The sequence below is a fragment of the Pelophylax lessonae genome (assembly GCF_965119305.1).
Source record: "Pelophylax lessonae genome assembly, chromosome: 8".
Taxonomy (NCBI): domain Eukaryota; kingdom Metazoa; phylum Chordata; class Amphibia; order Anura; family Ranidae; genus Pelophylax; species Pelophylax lessonae.
The window spans coordinates 65,695,422-65,713,532 of NC_138775.1; the positions used below are offsets into that span (position 1 = coordinate 65,695,422).

The following is an 18,111-nucleotide window of genomic DNA, read 5'->3' on the forward strand; positions in this document are numbered from 1 at the left end:
AACATTTTTTAGTTCACTTTTAAAAACCTCATTGAGTCATTTTAGTTCTGGTCGTATGATTGTCTGCAATATGTATTTATGCTGTGCTGCCACATGCTGGTGAAAATGGATATTTGGGAGGGTCTCTCTTGATGAGTTGAAGTGCTTAAGTCTCCTTTCACACTTGTGCGACCCGTCCTGGGACTTGGGACTGCAAAGTCGCATGACAAGTCATACCACATGATTTTCAATGAGTACCATTCATGTCTATAAGTAGTCCCTGCATTACCTTGGTCCGCCTTTAATGCAACTTGAGGTCCATAGACCTGTAGATTACATAGGCATTGCTTCAAATCACGTGACTTTAACCGGTTGCCGACCACACGCCACCTATATACTGCGGCAGTGTGGCTCTCCCAGGCAAACTGACGTAGGGCTACGTCGGTCACGCGCGCTCCCTCCCCTGCTCTTCGGCGGAGAAGCACGGGGCAGGCGGCTCCGATTGCGGCCTGACACCCACGATCGTTCCCCTATGAGAGAGAAGAACGGTCAACTGTTATAAACACAGCCGACCGTTCTTCTCCCTGGAATGATCACAGAGCCCCTGTGATCCTCCTATGTAGTATCACAGGTCTCTATGTTCATTCCACAAGCCATGCCCCCCCCACAGTTAGAAAGGTACACATTTAACCTCTTGATTACCCACACTGTTAACCCCTTCCCTGCCAGTGCCATTATTACAGTAACAGTGCATATTTTTAGCACTGATTCCTGTAGTAACGTCACTGGTCCCCCCCAAAAGTATCAAAAATGTCAGTCAGGGGTCCGATCTGTCCGCCACAATGTCAGTCCCGTAAAAAAATCGCAGATCGCTGAAAAAAAACAAAAAAAAACAATAAAAATGACCTAAATCTTTCCCATAGTTAGTAGACGCAATAACTTTTGTGCAAACCAATCAAAATACGCTTATTGCGATAAATTATATATATATATATATATATATATATATATATATATATATATATATATATATATATATATATATATATATATATATAATATATATTTTTTTTTTTAATACCAAAAATATGTAGCAGAAAACAAATTTGTCTAAAATGTTAAAAAAAAATAGATTTTTAATTTTAATTTTTTTTTTGGGAATGTTCTATAGCAGAAAGTGAAAAATAAATTTTTTTTTTCAGGATTGTCGCTATATTTTTGTGTATATTGCAAAAAATTTAAATTGCAGAGGTGATCAAATACCACCAAAAGAAAGCTCTATTTGTGGGGGGAAAAAAGGACCTACATTTTTTGTAGGTACAGCATCGCACGACTGTGCAGTTGTCCGTTAAAATAATGCAGTGCCGAATCACAAAATATGGCCTGGTCATTAAGGGGGAAAATCTTCCGGTCCAGAAGTGGTTAAGATCGTACAAGTGTGAAAGGGGCCTAAAGCAGAGGTGTCCAACCTGTGGCCCTCCAGATGTTGCAGGACTACATCTCCTATAATACTCTGTCAGCTAAGAGGCTGGCAAGACAGTATGGGTTATGTAGTCCTGGAACATCTGGAGGGCCACAGGTTGGGCACCCCTGGCCTAAAGCATATCTAAACCCCTGATGGCCATTTACCATGGCACTCTAATGCACATACTTTGCACCACACCATATCACGTGCACTAGCTGAGAACATGTGCAGGTCCATATGTTTTGCTTGTTCTGGTGCATTGGAAGCCCATTCACAAAAAAAAGCAGGTGACACAATGCATGTGAACCCCAGCACATGAAAACGGCAAAGTGTAAATGGGCCCTTAAATACAAATGTTATATATTGCAGCTTACCGGTCCTTAGATGTGGTGGCTGCATTCCTTTTCTCATTTCAGCCGCCTTTTTTTTTTTTTTTCCTCCCTTGGTAATGTTGCAGATAACTAATTTCCTGCCCTATGGTGGCTACACTCACTTCTCTACTGTATCTATGGTGGAAACAATTATTGCCACCCAGGCTGAACTTCAAATAGGTCTTCCCTGTTTCTTTTCATTACATGGGAGGTAGCAGCAATTTACAGTAGTAAGATAAGATTGTTTATCTGTACTTGCAGAAAATGTTTTCAGCCTGAAAAGGAAAACTAATGCAACCACCTCTAATAATTGGCAAGGTCTTCCCACCAGTGTAACGCACATATGTTAAAGCATGGCAGGTGGGTCTTATCAGCGGCTGTACACATATGTGTCAGCTGGCTCCACTGTTCTGTGACAACAATGAGCATGCACTTATCACCATGGCCAAGCTGCCATTGACAGTTAGCATTAGGTCAACACCTATGTTGGATGGTGTCAGTGCTTCCACGGGGTTGATGATATTGTCATCATCAGATGACAGTTATATGGCCTAGAGATTCACCACTCCGGCCCAAGCACTTTATCTGAGAAGAAGTTGACATGTTATCACTGTCCTCGAAAGTTATGAGTATTTGCGTCATAGGCAACCAAATTGCGGGGAAATGAGGCCAGTTTTCCCCAACACGATTTTTCAGGACAGGAGATCAGATGAGCATATGAAAGTATCTCTTTATAATGACATCTATCTTTATATTAAAATGAATCTCTTTGTGTATATTGGCAATGTACTCTGTATTGCAGCTGTATATCCATTTAGTGATGTTTGTTATCTATATAGATGGTGCAACCATTTTTTGTGGTAGTGGTGGTAGTACTCTACTTTTGTCCTTATGTTTGGTATAATTGTATCCTGTTATAGTGCTGTGTTCTCGCTTATGGGTTGGGGGGGATCACAATCCAGAATGCTTACTATGCGTTTACTACATTTATACCAGTTATTTTGGACCGCAATGTATGTCCTCATTCATGTGGTTTATACTACTGTGTTGCTATAGCCGCTATATAATTAACTGTCATTGTATGCATTCCTTTAATTCGATATGTAAAGAGGAAAGGATCGCCGCTACTCCCCACTGGCTCAGGTTAATAAACGACAAAGAGTGGCCTCAACCTACAAGTCTCCACCAAATCACACGCTCCTTGGTTTACCCTGCCCTATTAATAAGCCCCAGTGGGCAGGGTGAAATGCATCAGTGTGTGGGGTTTGGTGGAGATATGTAGGCTAAAGCTTTTATTTACCTGGGCTGGTCGGTAGTAGCTGCAATCCTTTCCTCTTTTACGTTTACTAACCTCCTGGATTGGTATCAGGACAAGCCTGCACCCCATGCACTGGGGCACAGGGATATGCTTTCACCTCTACTTTAAGCGGCGCCATAAGCTATCAAACAGGCCCCTTAATGCGATACTTGCATTGAGGGCCCATTCACATTGTTTTCTTACGATAACGTAGGAAAATACACCTACTGGTGTGGTGCATTGCAGTATCCTTTATTGTCGGTTTTACAGTAGGTACTGCAGTGCTAATAATTTTTAATGAATCTGCAATGCAGTAAATCAGCAGGCACCACAACACATGGTGCACTGCATTGCCGAAAATGGTGCAAGTCCAATTTTAGGTCTATTGTGCTGCGCTGGCAGCCCATTTAAATGAATGGACTGTCCCAATGCAACAAGTTAATGTGTGAGATAACGTTTAAATGAACTACATCAGACTGCATAGATGGCAGGAGGCCCTACAGTATGCTACCAGACAGTTCCAAAAGAAATTTCTCTGTCGCTCATTGACAGACGTAGTCTTCTTGATTCACAAGAACTGGGTTATGTTGTCTCCGCAGGAGTAGGACTAGGCAGAAAGAAAAAACGTTCTGGCTCCACCCTAGGGGCAGTCCCAGAGGGTATATCCTCCCTCTCTGCTACAAGGAATCAGTTTTTTTCTGTCTAGTCAGGAGTAAGGACCTAAGTTCCTTGCTGGGCATCTGGCTCCGCCAGTGCGCGCGCCGTTACCACCCTGGGATCTTAATTTAGTATTGTCTGTTCTTCAGAAACCTCCCTTTGAAGATATTAGGGAGATTCCTCTACCTACGTTGTCCCAGAAGGTGGCCTTCTTGGTGGCTATCGCTTCTGCACGCAGGGTGTCAGAACTGGCCGCATTATCTTGTCGTTCCCCATATCTGGTGGTTAATAGAGATAAGGTGGTTCTTCGTCCGAATCCAGCCTTTCTACCAAAAGTGGTTTCAGAATTTCATCTGAATGAAGAAATTGTATTACCTTCCCTGTGTCCTAAGCCCAGTCATCCTCGGGAGTTTGCTTTGCACTCCTTGGATGTGGTCCGGGCGATCAGGGTATACTTGAAAACGACAGACTCGTTTCGCAAGACGGATTCACTTTTTGTGATCCCGGATGGACCCAAAAAGGGGTTGCCTGCATCTGCCGCGACTATTTCCAAATGGATCAGACAGACGGTGGTACAGGCTTATTCTATTAAGGGTCGGGAGCCCCCGTTCCCTGTTAAGGCGCACTCCACTCGGGCACTTAGTGCGTCATGGGCCTTTCGCCATCAGGCGTCGGTGGTCCAGGTGTGCAAGGCGGCTACCTGGTCGTCGGTGCATACCTTTACAAAACATTATAAAGTTGATGTAATGGCATCGTCTGATGCCTCGTTTGGCCGCAAGGTTTTGCAGGCCGCCATTTAAGGAGACCAGTGGTCTACCTCGAGGGTTTTTTTTTCTGTTGGAAATTTTTATTTGAGTCTCATTCTTTGTTTATAATGAGCCTTTAAAACTTCTAGTTGGCACCGGTTGGGCCTTCTAGATTGGATTTTGATTTCTGTCAATCCCACCCCTCATTTGTGGCACTGCTTCTGGATGTCCCAGTTCTTGTGAATCAAGAAGACTACGTCTGTCAATGAGCGACAGAGAAAATCGGATTTTTGTAAGATCTTGGGTTAAATTCTCTGTTGCTGCTTTGTGACAGAACTGATTCCTTGTAGCAGAGAGAGGGAGGATATACCCTCTGGGACTGCCCCTAGGGTGGAGCCAGAACGTTTTTTCTTTCTGCCTAGTCCTACTCCTGCGGAGACAACATAACCCAGTTCTTGTGAATCAAGAAGACTACGTCTGTCAATGAGCTAAGAGAAAAGGATTTTACGGTAAGATCTTACAAAAATCCGATTTTAGTTAACACAACCCATCATTTGAAGAAGGGGCTTAATGTGCAATCAGTTTAGTTTTAATTTTATGATTACCTCTGAAAATAATTGTGAGACCTAACAAAGCATTTTGGGAGGTGGGTTGTTAAAAATAAATAAATAAATCTCTACACTATGCTAGATAGGCTAGGCTTCATTAGCTTCTGTGTCACTGACTTGGGACAGTATAGAGGTAAGGAATTTAATTCCTACATGCTTGACCTTCTTGCTGCGTGCTTGTTTCAGGTCCGTGACGACCAAGTAATTGGCAATTTCAGAATAAGCCCCCCCCCCTCCTGAAAATTACATTTCAAAAGCATTTAAGCATGGGGCGCCAAAACAAAGTTCCTCCTCAGCTCTTCTCGAACACATCAGTCAGGTGTGGTGCAATGGGGTGTGTTCCTATATGATCTATTGTACTATGTAATAAAAACAATGCCAATTTGGAAGCAGATCAGAGTCTAGACATAACTATTATGACATTTATGAAAGCCTAGAACACAGCTGATCATCCTCATTTTCAAATACCCAAGCCTCTCTCTTGTTGACAAACCGTGGCTTAAGACATAATAAAACTCCACAATTAAAAAGTTCTTAAAGACTCCCAATGTGTAATGCAACAACCAGTTCCTCCAGATGCATTATGTAGTCAAGCGCTTTCTGTTCTTAGGTCAATTTGGAGGATATCTAAACCCAAGAATAAAAATGTTATGTTGCAGATTACTGGTCCCTAGATGTGGTGGCTTTTCTTTTTCCCCCATTTTTTAATTTCTTCATTTTTGCCTTTGATCCAGCCGGTGTCACACTCCCTGCCCTAGTGTGAGAACATCTATTCAAGAGAAGCTCCAGACATATTTTGTTTGAAAAAAAAAAAAAAAAACTAGCCCGTAATTGCTGACTTTTAATGAACAGACCCTCACCTGTCCCAGGATCCAGAAATGAGCTCACTCAAGCCGTTCCTTCCCTCTGTCTTCTTTTCCCAGAGCCGGTATTTCAACTGTGGACACCCAGCTGTGACAGCTTGCGGCTTCACAGCTGGGCGCCCACTCCCCATGCGTAAGCTGGGCTTCACATTGTAAATGGTCCCTCAGCCATCTGGGACCTGTGACGTCTAAGAGGACTGCAGGGAGGAGAACATCCGCCACAATCGCACAGGCGATCCAAGTGGGAGCGGGTACCTGTCAAAGCCTATTTGAGTGGAGCTCCGCTTTCACTCTATGGAGAGCAGTACTGTTAGGACAGAAGAGGTTTTAATAATACTACAGAACATCTCCTAAAACCTAATCCCTCACGTTACATGGAAAAGTACGTCTACCCCTAATTTTAAAGTAAACTTGTAATTTTCTTTTTAACATATGTGCTTTTTTTATTTTGGTTATATAAAAAATAGCCCAGAAATAATACATTATTTCAAGTGTGCTTTCTTTTTATTTTGATCAGAATAAACCACAAAAATGTTAGTCCAGAAATTTTTAAAATATTACATATGAATCTTTCATTCTCTTTTTCAGCCAGCAGGTGGCACTTTAGGTGTGTTTCCACGTTTTTTCAGGCTGTCTTTTTACCTGCTTTGTTGTAGTCTAAAAAATAAATCTGCAACTAGCACAGCTGAATTAATGAGAGCTATGACTTGTTGTTGTCCTTCATCTGCTTTCCTTTTTCAAATGGAAACCCTAAATGTTTTAGGTTAGAGAAACCGATATAAAATATCAGTATAAAAGCTTATAGTTTAAATGTTTAACAGTGTATAATCATAATAGTTCTCCTTTAGCCACCTACACTCATTTAACCCCTGATATGCCATATATTTATTTCTGGGAACGGTTATACCCTGGTATCTCACAGTGCCAAGATTTTGCTGCCAAGTTCTAGTAATTCAGTATTCTAGTTGAATACTGCTGTGAATTGTTCTGTCTTGGTTTATGTTTGTTTTCCTGTTTTAGCCATTAGTAAATTGTCAGACTGTAGCTCAAATATTGTAGTAAAGATAAAATGCAGTCCCTATACCTGGGGAATGCCAGCTGGCAGCCTCTGCGAAAAACAGAGATAAACTTGGATGGAGGCTCGTTTGGCCCTCAGAGCTTTGTCTTTGAAGGTGCAAGTCAAAATTGAAATTTAGTGTGTTCTGGGTTTAGAGGGCTCCTTAGGCCTCGTGCACACTAGGCTCTTCTAAACGCCCTTCTCCTGACAGGAGAAAAGTGGCGTTAAACATGCACCCAAAGCCACCTTTTTTTAAACACGTTTAGGCAGGTTCAAGCGTGTTAAGCTTTTGGGCGTTCATTCATTTATTTCGCCAGGATATTAATTCTGGCCTTTGAAATAAATGAATTTTCAAATGTTAAACAAGCCTATTGTTTAGAAGTATTGGGAATTTTTTTGTGCCCAAATGACCCTCTCCTGAATGATTTTGTTGCATTTATTTTTCTGCCACTAAACGTCCCTTCCTTCCTCTAAACGCCTGTAAATGCCTATGTGTGCATAGACACCTAGACTATCATAAAGGTGTCTTTTAGGGGCAGAAAAAAACCTTAAATGCCTGAAGAAGGGGCATTTGACAGCTGCAGTGTGCATAAAGCCTTAAAGTGATTGTAAAGTCTTGTGTTTTAAAAATAAATAAATAACATGTTATACTTACCTCTTCTGTGCAGTTGGTTTTGCACAGAGCAGCCCAGATCCTCCTCTTCTCGGGTCCCTCTTAGGTGGTTTTGCCCCTCCCTCCTGTTGAGTGTTCCCACAGCAAGCAGCTTGCTATGGGGCCCCCAAGCCGAGCTGTAGCTCCGTGTGTCAATTCAGACACAGAGCAGCCGTTCAGCCCCGCCCTCTCTCTGTCTCCTGATTTGCTAATGGACTTTGACGGCAGTGGGAGCCAATGGCGCCACTGCTGTGCCAATCAAGAGGGAGAGTCCTGAATGGCCGAGGGACTCGTGTACATTGCTGGATAGAGATGTAAGTATTAGGTAAGTATCAGGTAAGTATTAGGGGGGCTGTGGAGACTGCTGCACACAGAAGATTTTTTATCTTCATGAATAAAATGCATGAAGATAAAAAATCTTCTGATTTTACAACTCCCTTAATAGCTCAGGAAGAAAAACAAAAAAGCATGCTGGTTTTAATTCGGCCAGATATGACAGGTTAAATTTAAATGACCATAAATATCCAAAAGCTCCACCTATGACTAAAAAAAATACATTAACGTTAAACCACTTGCCGACTGCCTAACGCAGATCTACGTCGGCAGTCAGCCCCTCACAGGCAAAGCGACGTAGGTCTACGTCGCTAGCCTGTGAGGGTCTAGGGAGCGAGCGCGCGCCCCCGCGCAGTCACACACCCCCCCGCGCGTGTGCCCGGCACACCCGATGTCCGCCGGTCACTCGGCGATCGGCGGGGGAGAGGGAGAAAGTCAGGCGGCTTGTGTAAACAAGCTGCCTGTCATTCTCCCCGGTGTATGAAGGATGATCATACGGTTCTACTATGTAGAACCGTCGATCACTCTTCATACATCTGAAGCCACAGCCAATCACAGTAGAAAGCACGCCCCTAGGGACACACATAGCCCCTCCCTCTCAAATAAAGTTAACCCCTTCACTACCAGTGTATTTACAGTAACAGTGCATATGTATAGCACTGATTACTGTAGAAATGTCACTGGTAACCCCAAAAGTGTCAAAAATGTCAGTCAAGGGTCCGATCTGTCCGCCGCAATGTCGCAGTACCGCAAAATAAATTGCAGATCGCCGCCATTACGCGTTAAAAAAAAAAACAACAAAAATGACAAAAATCTTTCCCTTTGTTAGTAAACGCGATAACTTTTGTGCAAACCAATCAAAATACGCTTTTTGCGATTTTTTTTTTTTTTTTTTTTTTTACCAAACATAGGTAGCATAAAACAAATTGGCTGAAAATGTTAAAAAATTTAGATTTTTACATTTTTTGGGGGGGGGGGGGGGGGGAATTTCATATAAAAAAATGTGAAAAATATTGCTATTTTTGCAAAATTGACGCTCTTTTTTTGTTTATAGCGCGTGATCAAAAAATCGCACAGGTGATCAAATACCACCAAAATAAATCTCTGTTTGTGGGAAAAAAAGAACGCCAAATTCGTTTAGGTACAGCGTCGCACGACCGCGCAATTGTCCGTTAAAGTCACGCAGTGCCGAATCGCAAAATACCCCCTGGTCAGGAAGGGGGTAAAATCTTCCGGGGCTTAAGTGGTTAAAAGTGGATCATGTTGACCATGTCGATGTCTGACTTTTTATGTCTTGGATTCTCAGTGATGAGATCTCCATGTCATAATTCCCCCATACCAAGATGTTGTACATATAAAATGGTCATAGCTTATGTGAACTAAATGTAGCACAATTGTCATTCTCACCAATAGGGTCCCCAAGAGATACAATATACTCTAAGGCAGGCATGTCCAACCTGCCGCCCGGAACCGCAGGTAATGCGGCCCACCGGCCGCGGGACTCCAGATAGTCTCCTGCCTGCTAACATATATTCAAAGTTGCTGCTGCACTGTATTCCGGGAGTTGTAGTCTGGACAGTGCTCAAGTCCCTGGTGGCGGTGGGTGGAGATAACTTAGCAGCAGGAAACTACAACTACTGGAGATTAAGTCTTAAAGTAAGGCAGATGCGTGGCGCGAGGGAACGTGTCATGCATATCACATGACCAGCTGGACTGGGCCCTGGATGGCTGCAGCAGTGAAACCTGGAGAAACCCTGAGAACAGCTTAATTTTATACAACTCCTGGAGTCTTTGGACTGGAGGCAGGCAGAGACAGGGCATGTCAGCCTGCAAGGGGACGCACGTGACTGGTTGGGGCTGGGCGCTGGCTGCAACTTAAAGATCTCATCACCCCCAGGAGGCCGTGCAAGGAGCTGTAATCGGTATCACTGAGTTGAGAGACCCTGACACCCCCACCTGACCCCCACATCCCATCTCCCCCTTCATAAACCCCATTTGCCCTGCCCCCCAGTAACCTTAAAATAGGAAATAGCCTTCAATACTGTCTGGTTGTCTGGTTCTGGCCATGGCCATGGCCTGTGGGTCCTGCTGGCCATGGCCTGTGGGTCCTGCTGGGAGATGGCCATGGCCTGTGGGTCCTGCTGGGAGCTGGCCATGGCCTGTGGGTCCTGCTGGCCATGGCCTGTGGGTCCTACTGGGAATGGGGAAAGGCCTGTGGGTCCTGCTGGGAGCGCGCCATGGCCTGTGGGTCCTGCTGGCTGCTGACAGTTGGCCATGGCCTGTGGGTCCTGCTGACAGTTGGCCATGGCCTGTGGGTCCTGCTGACAGTTGGCCATGGCCTGTGGGTCCTGCTGACAGTTGGCCATGGCCTGTGGGTCCTGCTGACAGTTGGCCATGGCCTGTGGGTCGTGCTGACAGTTGGCCATGGCCTGTGCGTCATGCTGACAGTTGGCCTTTGCCTGTGGGTCCTGCTGGGAGCTGGCCATGGCCTGTGAGTCCAACATTACCCGCCAGCAGTACCCACCAGCAGTACCGCCAGCATTATACACCAACACTACCCGCCAGCATTACCCGCCACCAGTAATCTCCACCAGTACCCGCAAGCATTACCCACCAGCAGTACTCGCCTGCACTACCTGCCAGCAGTACCCATCAGCAGTAACCACCAGCATTACCCGCCAGCAGTAACTGCCAGCATTACCCACGAGCAGTAACCGCCAGCAGTAACTGCACAGCAGTACCCGCCAGCAGTAACCGCCAGTAGTCTGCAAAATAAGTAGAAAAGGTATGTGCATTAGCGTGTGTAAATTGTTGCAATATGTTTTTTAATAACTAGTTGTGTTTTGTCATATGTCATGTCCTCCTTCGTACATGTATGAATAAGGACATGACATTTTCTGGCTACCTAAGTCATATGTGCTGGGGTGCAACTAGCCCCAAAATTTCTCTACACTCAATGTGGCCCAGAGAAGCCAAAAGGTTGGACACCCATGCTCTAAGGTGGCTTAAAGAAAATCTTTAGTCACTGCTCCTGATTTTTTTTTTTTTTTTAGTAGCTCTACTTACCTGTCATGCAGTGTTATCCTGGATTCAGATACTCACCCTCACAGCGGATCCATTGTTGTCCGACTGCAATCCACTGATCAGGTTTGGCAGTCCTGGTCCTCTTCAGTCATCAGACACCGGCCGCCTCTTCTGGGTTCAGGCAGCTGGTCTGATTCCCTACTCCTGCAGCCTTCTGGAATATAGTGACTTGGAATCCCAGGAGGCTGAGACAGCAGGGACATGTCATTTCCACCTATTCAAGAATGGTGGCAGTGGGAATGGTTAAACCTAAAGTAAAAAATAAAATAAAACTAAGAGCCCCCCAAAAAAAAACGTAATGTGGAAGGCAATTGTCATTAGACATGTGCAGAATGAAAAAAAAAAAAACCTGTGCCCCCCCCCCTTTTCCTGGCCTGCCGGGCTGCATGCTCGGATAAGGGCCTGGTATGGATTTTGGGGGGGAGGGCCCACACCATTTTTTTTTCTTTTTGTTATTTTGGCTTGGGGTTCCCCTGAAAATCCATACCAGACCCAAAGAGCATGGTATGGATTGGGGGGGGGGGGGGTTTCTTTTGCTGGCATTCTTTCGTTACATTTCAGCTCTCAGTGGGGAAGCCCGCTGACAGCTGATGAGTCATCAGTTGTTAAGGACGCAGGTGCCAGCTTCCTGGCCTGGTGCTTAACAACCAACTATTCTTCGCACAGAATTCAAATCGGTCAATCATTTTTCGACCGATCCGAATACATTTCGAGATTTTAGAATTCCTTAGAGAATAAATAAACAAAATTAATTTCAATTAAATTCATTACTATTTTTCATTCAAAGATTTGGATACATTCGAATCTCCGAATAACTTAAAATTTACCCGAATTTGTATTCGGACCAAAACAAATTGCACATGTCTAGTGACCATGCTCTAAACTTTAGATGATCTGTGGGGACGAAGATCCGCTTTACATTTCTAATATCAAATTTGTACTGACTGTTTAAACAAATCACGAGACTGAGAGGCAATATAATATTGATAAACACGCTTTTTTTTTACTTTCTGTAGTGAAATCGGAATGAGAAGCATAAATCTATAGTATTTTATATGTGTGCATTGGTATATTTTTTCTCTTTAACCGGTTGCTGTATATTTACTGCGGCAGTCAGCCCCGGCCAGGCAGAGTGACGTAGATCTACGTTACTCGCCTGTCATCCGCTTTAGAGCCAATAGCGGGCGAACGTGCGCCCGCTGAGGCACGCGCCCGCCTCGGCTCGTTCACGGAGGAGTGCGGGAGTGTGACCGGTGGACCTGATGTCCGCCGGTCACACTACGATCGTTGGTAGAACGGGAGAAAGGCAGAGCGGCTTATGTAAACAAGCCGCCTGTCATTCTCCCTGTGTAAAAATGCAGATCAGACGGTTCTACTATGTACTCGAGTATATTACTCGTTAAAAAAAAAACACCAAAAATGACAAATCTTTCCCTTTGTTAGTAAACGCGATAACTTTTGCGCAAACCAATCAAAATACGCTTTTTGCGATTTTTTTTTTTTTTTTTTTTTTTCCAAACATATGTAGCATAAAACAAATTGGCCAAAAATGTTAAATTTTGATTTTGATTTTTGATTTTTACTTTCATATAAAAAAAAGTGAAAAATATTGTTATTTTTGCAAAATTTACGCTATTTTTTTGTTTATAGCGCATGATCAAAAAATCGCACAGGTGATCAAATACCACCAAAAGAAAGCTCTGTTTGTGGGAAAAAAAGGACGTGAAATTCGTTTAGGTACAGCGTCGCACGACCGCGCAATTGTCCATTAAATTCACCCAGTAAAAAATTGCAAAAAACCCCCTGGTCAGGAAGGGGGTAAAATCTTCCGGGGCTTAAGTGGTTAAGAGGGTTTTTTTTTTAAATGAGAAGGAGGGAAAGGATAGTGTACATGTTTGCAATACTTGTTTTAGAAATAGATGTGCTAAAATGGCTCGCCTTTTTACAGTTAGTGCATTCCTCTTTTGAAACAAACCTTGAAAACCATATGAGAGTGCGCTCTTGTAAACCCCCTCTGCAGACCGCCGGCACCATGTAACTATGCATCCTACTTATTTCATCCAGCTACAATGACAAGTATACTGTCCTGTCTGTAAACCTATGCAGCATATTAAGGATCACAGAGCTGTTAGTCATTGACAACTTAGTATTTTCCTTCTGCTATGTCAGTCACGGACTATGGCTCCAAGACTTCCAATGCACTGAAAGTATTAGAACTCAGGACAAGGCATAGTGTGCCCAGTAGCTGTCAGTGCTTTACCTTAGAGACCCTGTCACCAGACCATTCATTTAAACAAGAATCTTCCTAGAATATTATAGTAGCATTTAATGTGTTTATCCAGTTTACTTGCCTATAAAAGCCTTCCCTGTATAGACCTCCAAAAGTCTTGAGATTACTTGCTAGGTTCTGCCATTTTGAAGGTGATGTCAGCAGCCCCAGAAAACTCAGAAATAGGGGGCTAGCTATCTATTTTTATTTAAATGTAGTTTTTTCCACTTCAAACATAAGGACAACATACTGTATTTTCTGGCGTATAAGACTACTTTTGAACCTCAAAAAAATCCCCCAAAAATGGGGGGTCGTCATATACGCCGAGTATAATATATCCAAGGTAACCTAAGTATAAGTATTACCGGTAGATGTAATCTCTCAAGACGCTGGCTGTGTGGGAATTCTGTACCGGTATAACGTATGTACCGTAGCTTCGGCTACATACAGTGTACCGCGCTGAGCCAATCAGGGAGAGCGATGTATTCTATTATTGAATGCAAAGCCTGCTCGGATTGGCGGAGTAACATCAGCCCGCCTCTCTGACTCTGCCAATCCGAGCAGGCTTTGCATTCATTAATAGAATACATCACTCACTGTGATTGGCTCAGCGCGGTTTACTGTATGTAGCCGAAGCTACGGTACATACGGTATACCGGTACAGGATTCCCGCACAGCCAGCGTCTTGAGATTACATCTACTGGTAATACTTAGGGTACCTTGGAGATATTATGAGAGATTACATGTGTTACAGTACTATTGTACCTTGGAGAGCTATGAGAAATCTGATGTTTTTCAATGGTGTTGCCTTGCTTCGGAAGGGGGGTAGTCTTCTACGACAAGTATAGCCCAAAACCTATGTTTTAACTTGAAAATTAGGGCGGTCGTCTTATAAGCCCAGTCATCTTATATGCCAGAAAATACGGTAGTGATGGGGAGTAAATGGGAATGAGTTTCCACTAGGAATAGTTAATCTATAAATTTGCCAGTAAGATAGTGTATTATACCTATAGCGGTTGTAATGTCTGGGTAATCCTACAGCTACTTGTTATATAGCCAAACTTCTATGGATACCTGACAATCATACCTACTTATGTGTGGACACCCCTCCAAATTATTGAGCTCAGGTGCTCTGAGTGAAGGGTACTGTTGTTGCTTACAAAATTTTTTAGACAATTGTGTCCTCCTAACCAGGTGGAGAAGGCTGTTTTCTGTTTCATCATGATTGTACCCCTTTGCACAAAGCCAGGTCCACAAAGACATGATATGATGAGTTTTGTCATGTGCACAGAGCCCTTATCTGAATTCTACTCTGCAACTTTAGTATGAATTGGAAGGCCAGTTGTGAGCCAGGTCCTCTTTTTTTAAACATTGTTACTTTGCGACCTAATGCTCTTTTTGCTGAATAGGCACAAAGTTCCACAAGTGCTCTCAAAGGTCCTGCGGAAAGCCTACATAGAAAAATTAAGACTATTAGAGCAAGGGAGTGGGGGAAGAAACTCCAAATGAATGCCCCTGGATTTTGAATATGTTGTCCAACAAATTTTACACAGGTGTGAGGGCCTGGTGTCCACAAACTTTTGGCCATGTAGTATAGCTTTAAATAGTTTGACCATAAAATACCATACTCTTTATTGACTAGAGGCTATTATCTCTTATGAGTTATTTAGGGTCCAATTGAATGCCTTATATGGTTTGGAAAGAACATCATCTAACTGGTATTTCTCTCTTATAGGCTGTTAGTACATTGGCGGATGTTGCCTGCAAATGCCATGGTGTGTCTGGTTCTTGCAGCCTGAAGACTTGTTGGTTGCAACTTGCTGACTTCCGGAAGGTGGGAGACCTTTTAAAGGAGAAATATGACAGTGCTGCAGCGATGAAACTTAACAGCAGAGGGAAACTTGTGCAGGTGAACAACAAATTCAATTCCCCCACCACGAACGACCTGGTTTACATTGACCCAAGCCCGGATTATTGTGTTCGCAATGAAAGCACTGGTTCTTTAGGTACCCAGGGAAGGCTGTGCAATAAAACATCGGAGGGCATGGATGGCTGTGAACTTATGTGCTGCGGTAGAGGCTACGATCAGTTCAAAACTGTTCAGACTGAGAGGTGCCACTGCAAATTTCACTGGTGCTGTTACGTCAAATGCAAGAAATGTACCGAGATCGTTGACCAGTTTGTATGCAAGTAAGGCACAAAACTGTGGACTACGAACAATATTGAATATCTGCATTAATTTATAGAGGTCACTTAGGAGTTGCAAGCATACAGCAACTGGATCCATTCTCTTTAACTCAGCCGCTCTTGGGGTAAAATTTTATAAAAAGAACAAAATAACGGAGACGATGAACTGAAAATATTTATTTACAGAAATAAAGACTTTTTATAAGTATATAATTAGATAAAGACCGAAATGCACGGGATTTAGAAAATGTATAGTAGGTAAAGACGAGTTTATATGGAAAAGAGAGTAAAAAGCAAGGACAGATGGCCAAAGACTTTTTTTTTAAAGATTGTATTTAAGCGGTTTACGGAGTTTTCACTCCTAAAATGCTCAGAATTCTGTCCATCAGATACAGAAGGTTTTTTTTCTCTGGCAACATTTTATTTTCTTAAAAAAAAAAAAAAATACTATTTGATGTGTGATACCTCTTGAAAATGTTGGGATTGCACTTTGTACTTTTACATAAAGTCTTATTAGTTCTGTTTAACATATTCATACTCACAGTCAACAATTTACATAAGTCAGATCAAAAATACAAATTACTTTTTTATTCACAGTCATTATACTGGTTATAAAATAAGGGGAAAATATCAATCACCTCTATTTTGTTAGTTTATTTTAGGATTTATTTTTTCAGTTGAATATTTCATCTGCTTGTCCCAGATAAGTGGCTGCACATTACTCAAAAAATGTAGTCAAATCTCATGCTGTACGTAGAATAAAATATTTAAGATCCACTTCTTTATGAGCTAAAGCCATTTAAATAATACAAATTCCTAATATGCAGTTTTTTAATAAGTCATATGTTACATAATATTAATACTATACACTAAACTTTACATACCATATGGTAACATTTATGGGAAGTTGTGGTCTGCTGTTTTCTATTTCAAAGCTTTTGTGACTATATGTATATATTCCTAAATATTGCCAGTAATTACATGTATTTATTTACCTAGGCAACTTTTTTCTTTTTATTTCATAGTGACATTTTTTATTTAAAAGAAAAAAAATAATAATTTTGACATTTTTAAAGACACATTATACAGCCTCTTAATCCTTGGTGTCAGTTTTCAAAGGGCTTGTTCTGAACACATTAAAGCACATACTGATAAATGTTTCATGGGCTGTAGGGTATAGTGGAGTGTAGTGAAAGGGACAAAGGGTGAGTTTCACAAAGTATAATGCACTTAAAGCCATTTTTCCCCCCACGGTATCATTACCTCCTTTTGGAAGGGCATTAAACACAAGCAATATTTTTTAAAACAACTGTTTAAAAAAAAAAAACTCTAAAAAATGTTTGATAAAAAATGTCCAAATTTGAATTATCCAAAAGTCCACAAATTAACTTTTGTTTCTTTATAGCTGTGACTTTTTTGTGTTCATTTAAATTTCCATTACACCATGGAAACATTTTCCCCCTTACTACTTTAAAATAATTGAAAAAAAAAAAAATAATTTATTACAAATGCACAGCAAATGTAGGAATTTACCATAATGCTAAATTTTAGCACCGCAGAAGTGAAATGTTTTGGTTTTATTATGAAAAATGTATTTTATATATATTTTTGACAGCAAGATTATTTTTTCTTGAATAATTTGTTTTACAGACAGAGCAAAATTTACCAAACCTCACTATTCAATTGAATTATTTAATGTAAGATATTTTACTTGTCATCAAGAAATGTAAATCTATGTTTTTCTTTTCTTCTGTATGTTGTACATGTAATGTACATATTTTGCAGCCCTATATAATTTGTATATTTTTCTGGCTTAAAAAAAAAAAGAGTTCCAACAAAAGGTACATGGCTTATGCCATAATGAAAAACAAAATGCAAAATAAAAAAAAAAAACTGGTTATTATAAAGTGGTTTGATATAACATCTTTATACAGAAATGTGTTACATGAATTTTTTTTTTTTTTTTTTTAAATAATAGGAAAGCTTAAATATATTTATAGAAACATTTTTCTTCCATGTGGCACTACTCAAATTTTCTCCTAAGAAAGTCTGACAATCGCCCTTTACGAAGTTTTGGAAACAAGGTCAAGGAACTCATATTATTTCAGATGTACGCAATTAAAATGTTTGTGTGTAAAGTTTGCATACATTTTGCTGCATTTGAGAAGGAATATACTCTATTAAAGCAGCGTAGCAACCGTTATTGTATTTGAATACCCAGATATAGAAAGACACAATTTTGATTGTGATATATATTGTTTTTAAATTATTCAACTGATATTTTTTTCTTGTCCCACTCTTAGAAGTGTTCTTTATTTTTTGCTTTTATTTCTTTATAAAATTCGAGTAAATATATATTAAAATCTAACTAAACCCAGGAACAAAAGTTAAAAAAAAAATAAGCTTACAAGTTCTTAGATGCAGTGGTTGGAAGTGGTTGATTCGTTTTCAAACTAAGAACATTTTATCAAATACAGAAAATGCATTTCTGCCAAGATCTGCAGGTAATGTTCTGTTCACTTCCTATGAGTGAACTGGAAGTG

General features: G+C 41.4%; 1 protein-coding gene across 2 annotated transcripts in view; it reads left to right on the top strand.

The window, feature by feature from the left end:
- The window catches only part of WNT5A (Wnt family member 5A), a 57,475-nt gene extending 40,765 nt beyond the window's left edge, over positions 1–16,710 (top strand). For both annotated transcript variants that reach the window (XM_082265091.1, XM_082265092.1), the window contains exon 5: positions 15,117–16,710. In XM_082265091.1, the coding sequence (XP_082121217.1) occupies positions 15,117–15,575 (459 nt within the window). In that variant the 3' untranslated portion in view covers positions 15,576–16,710. The remainder of the gene's footprint in view (positions 1–15,116) is intronic.
- The last annotated feature ends 1,401 nt before the right edge of the window (positions 16,711–18,111 follow it).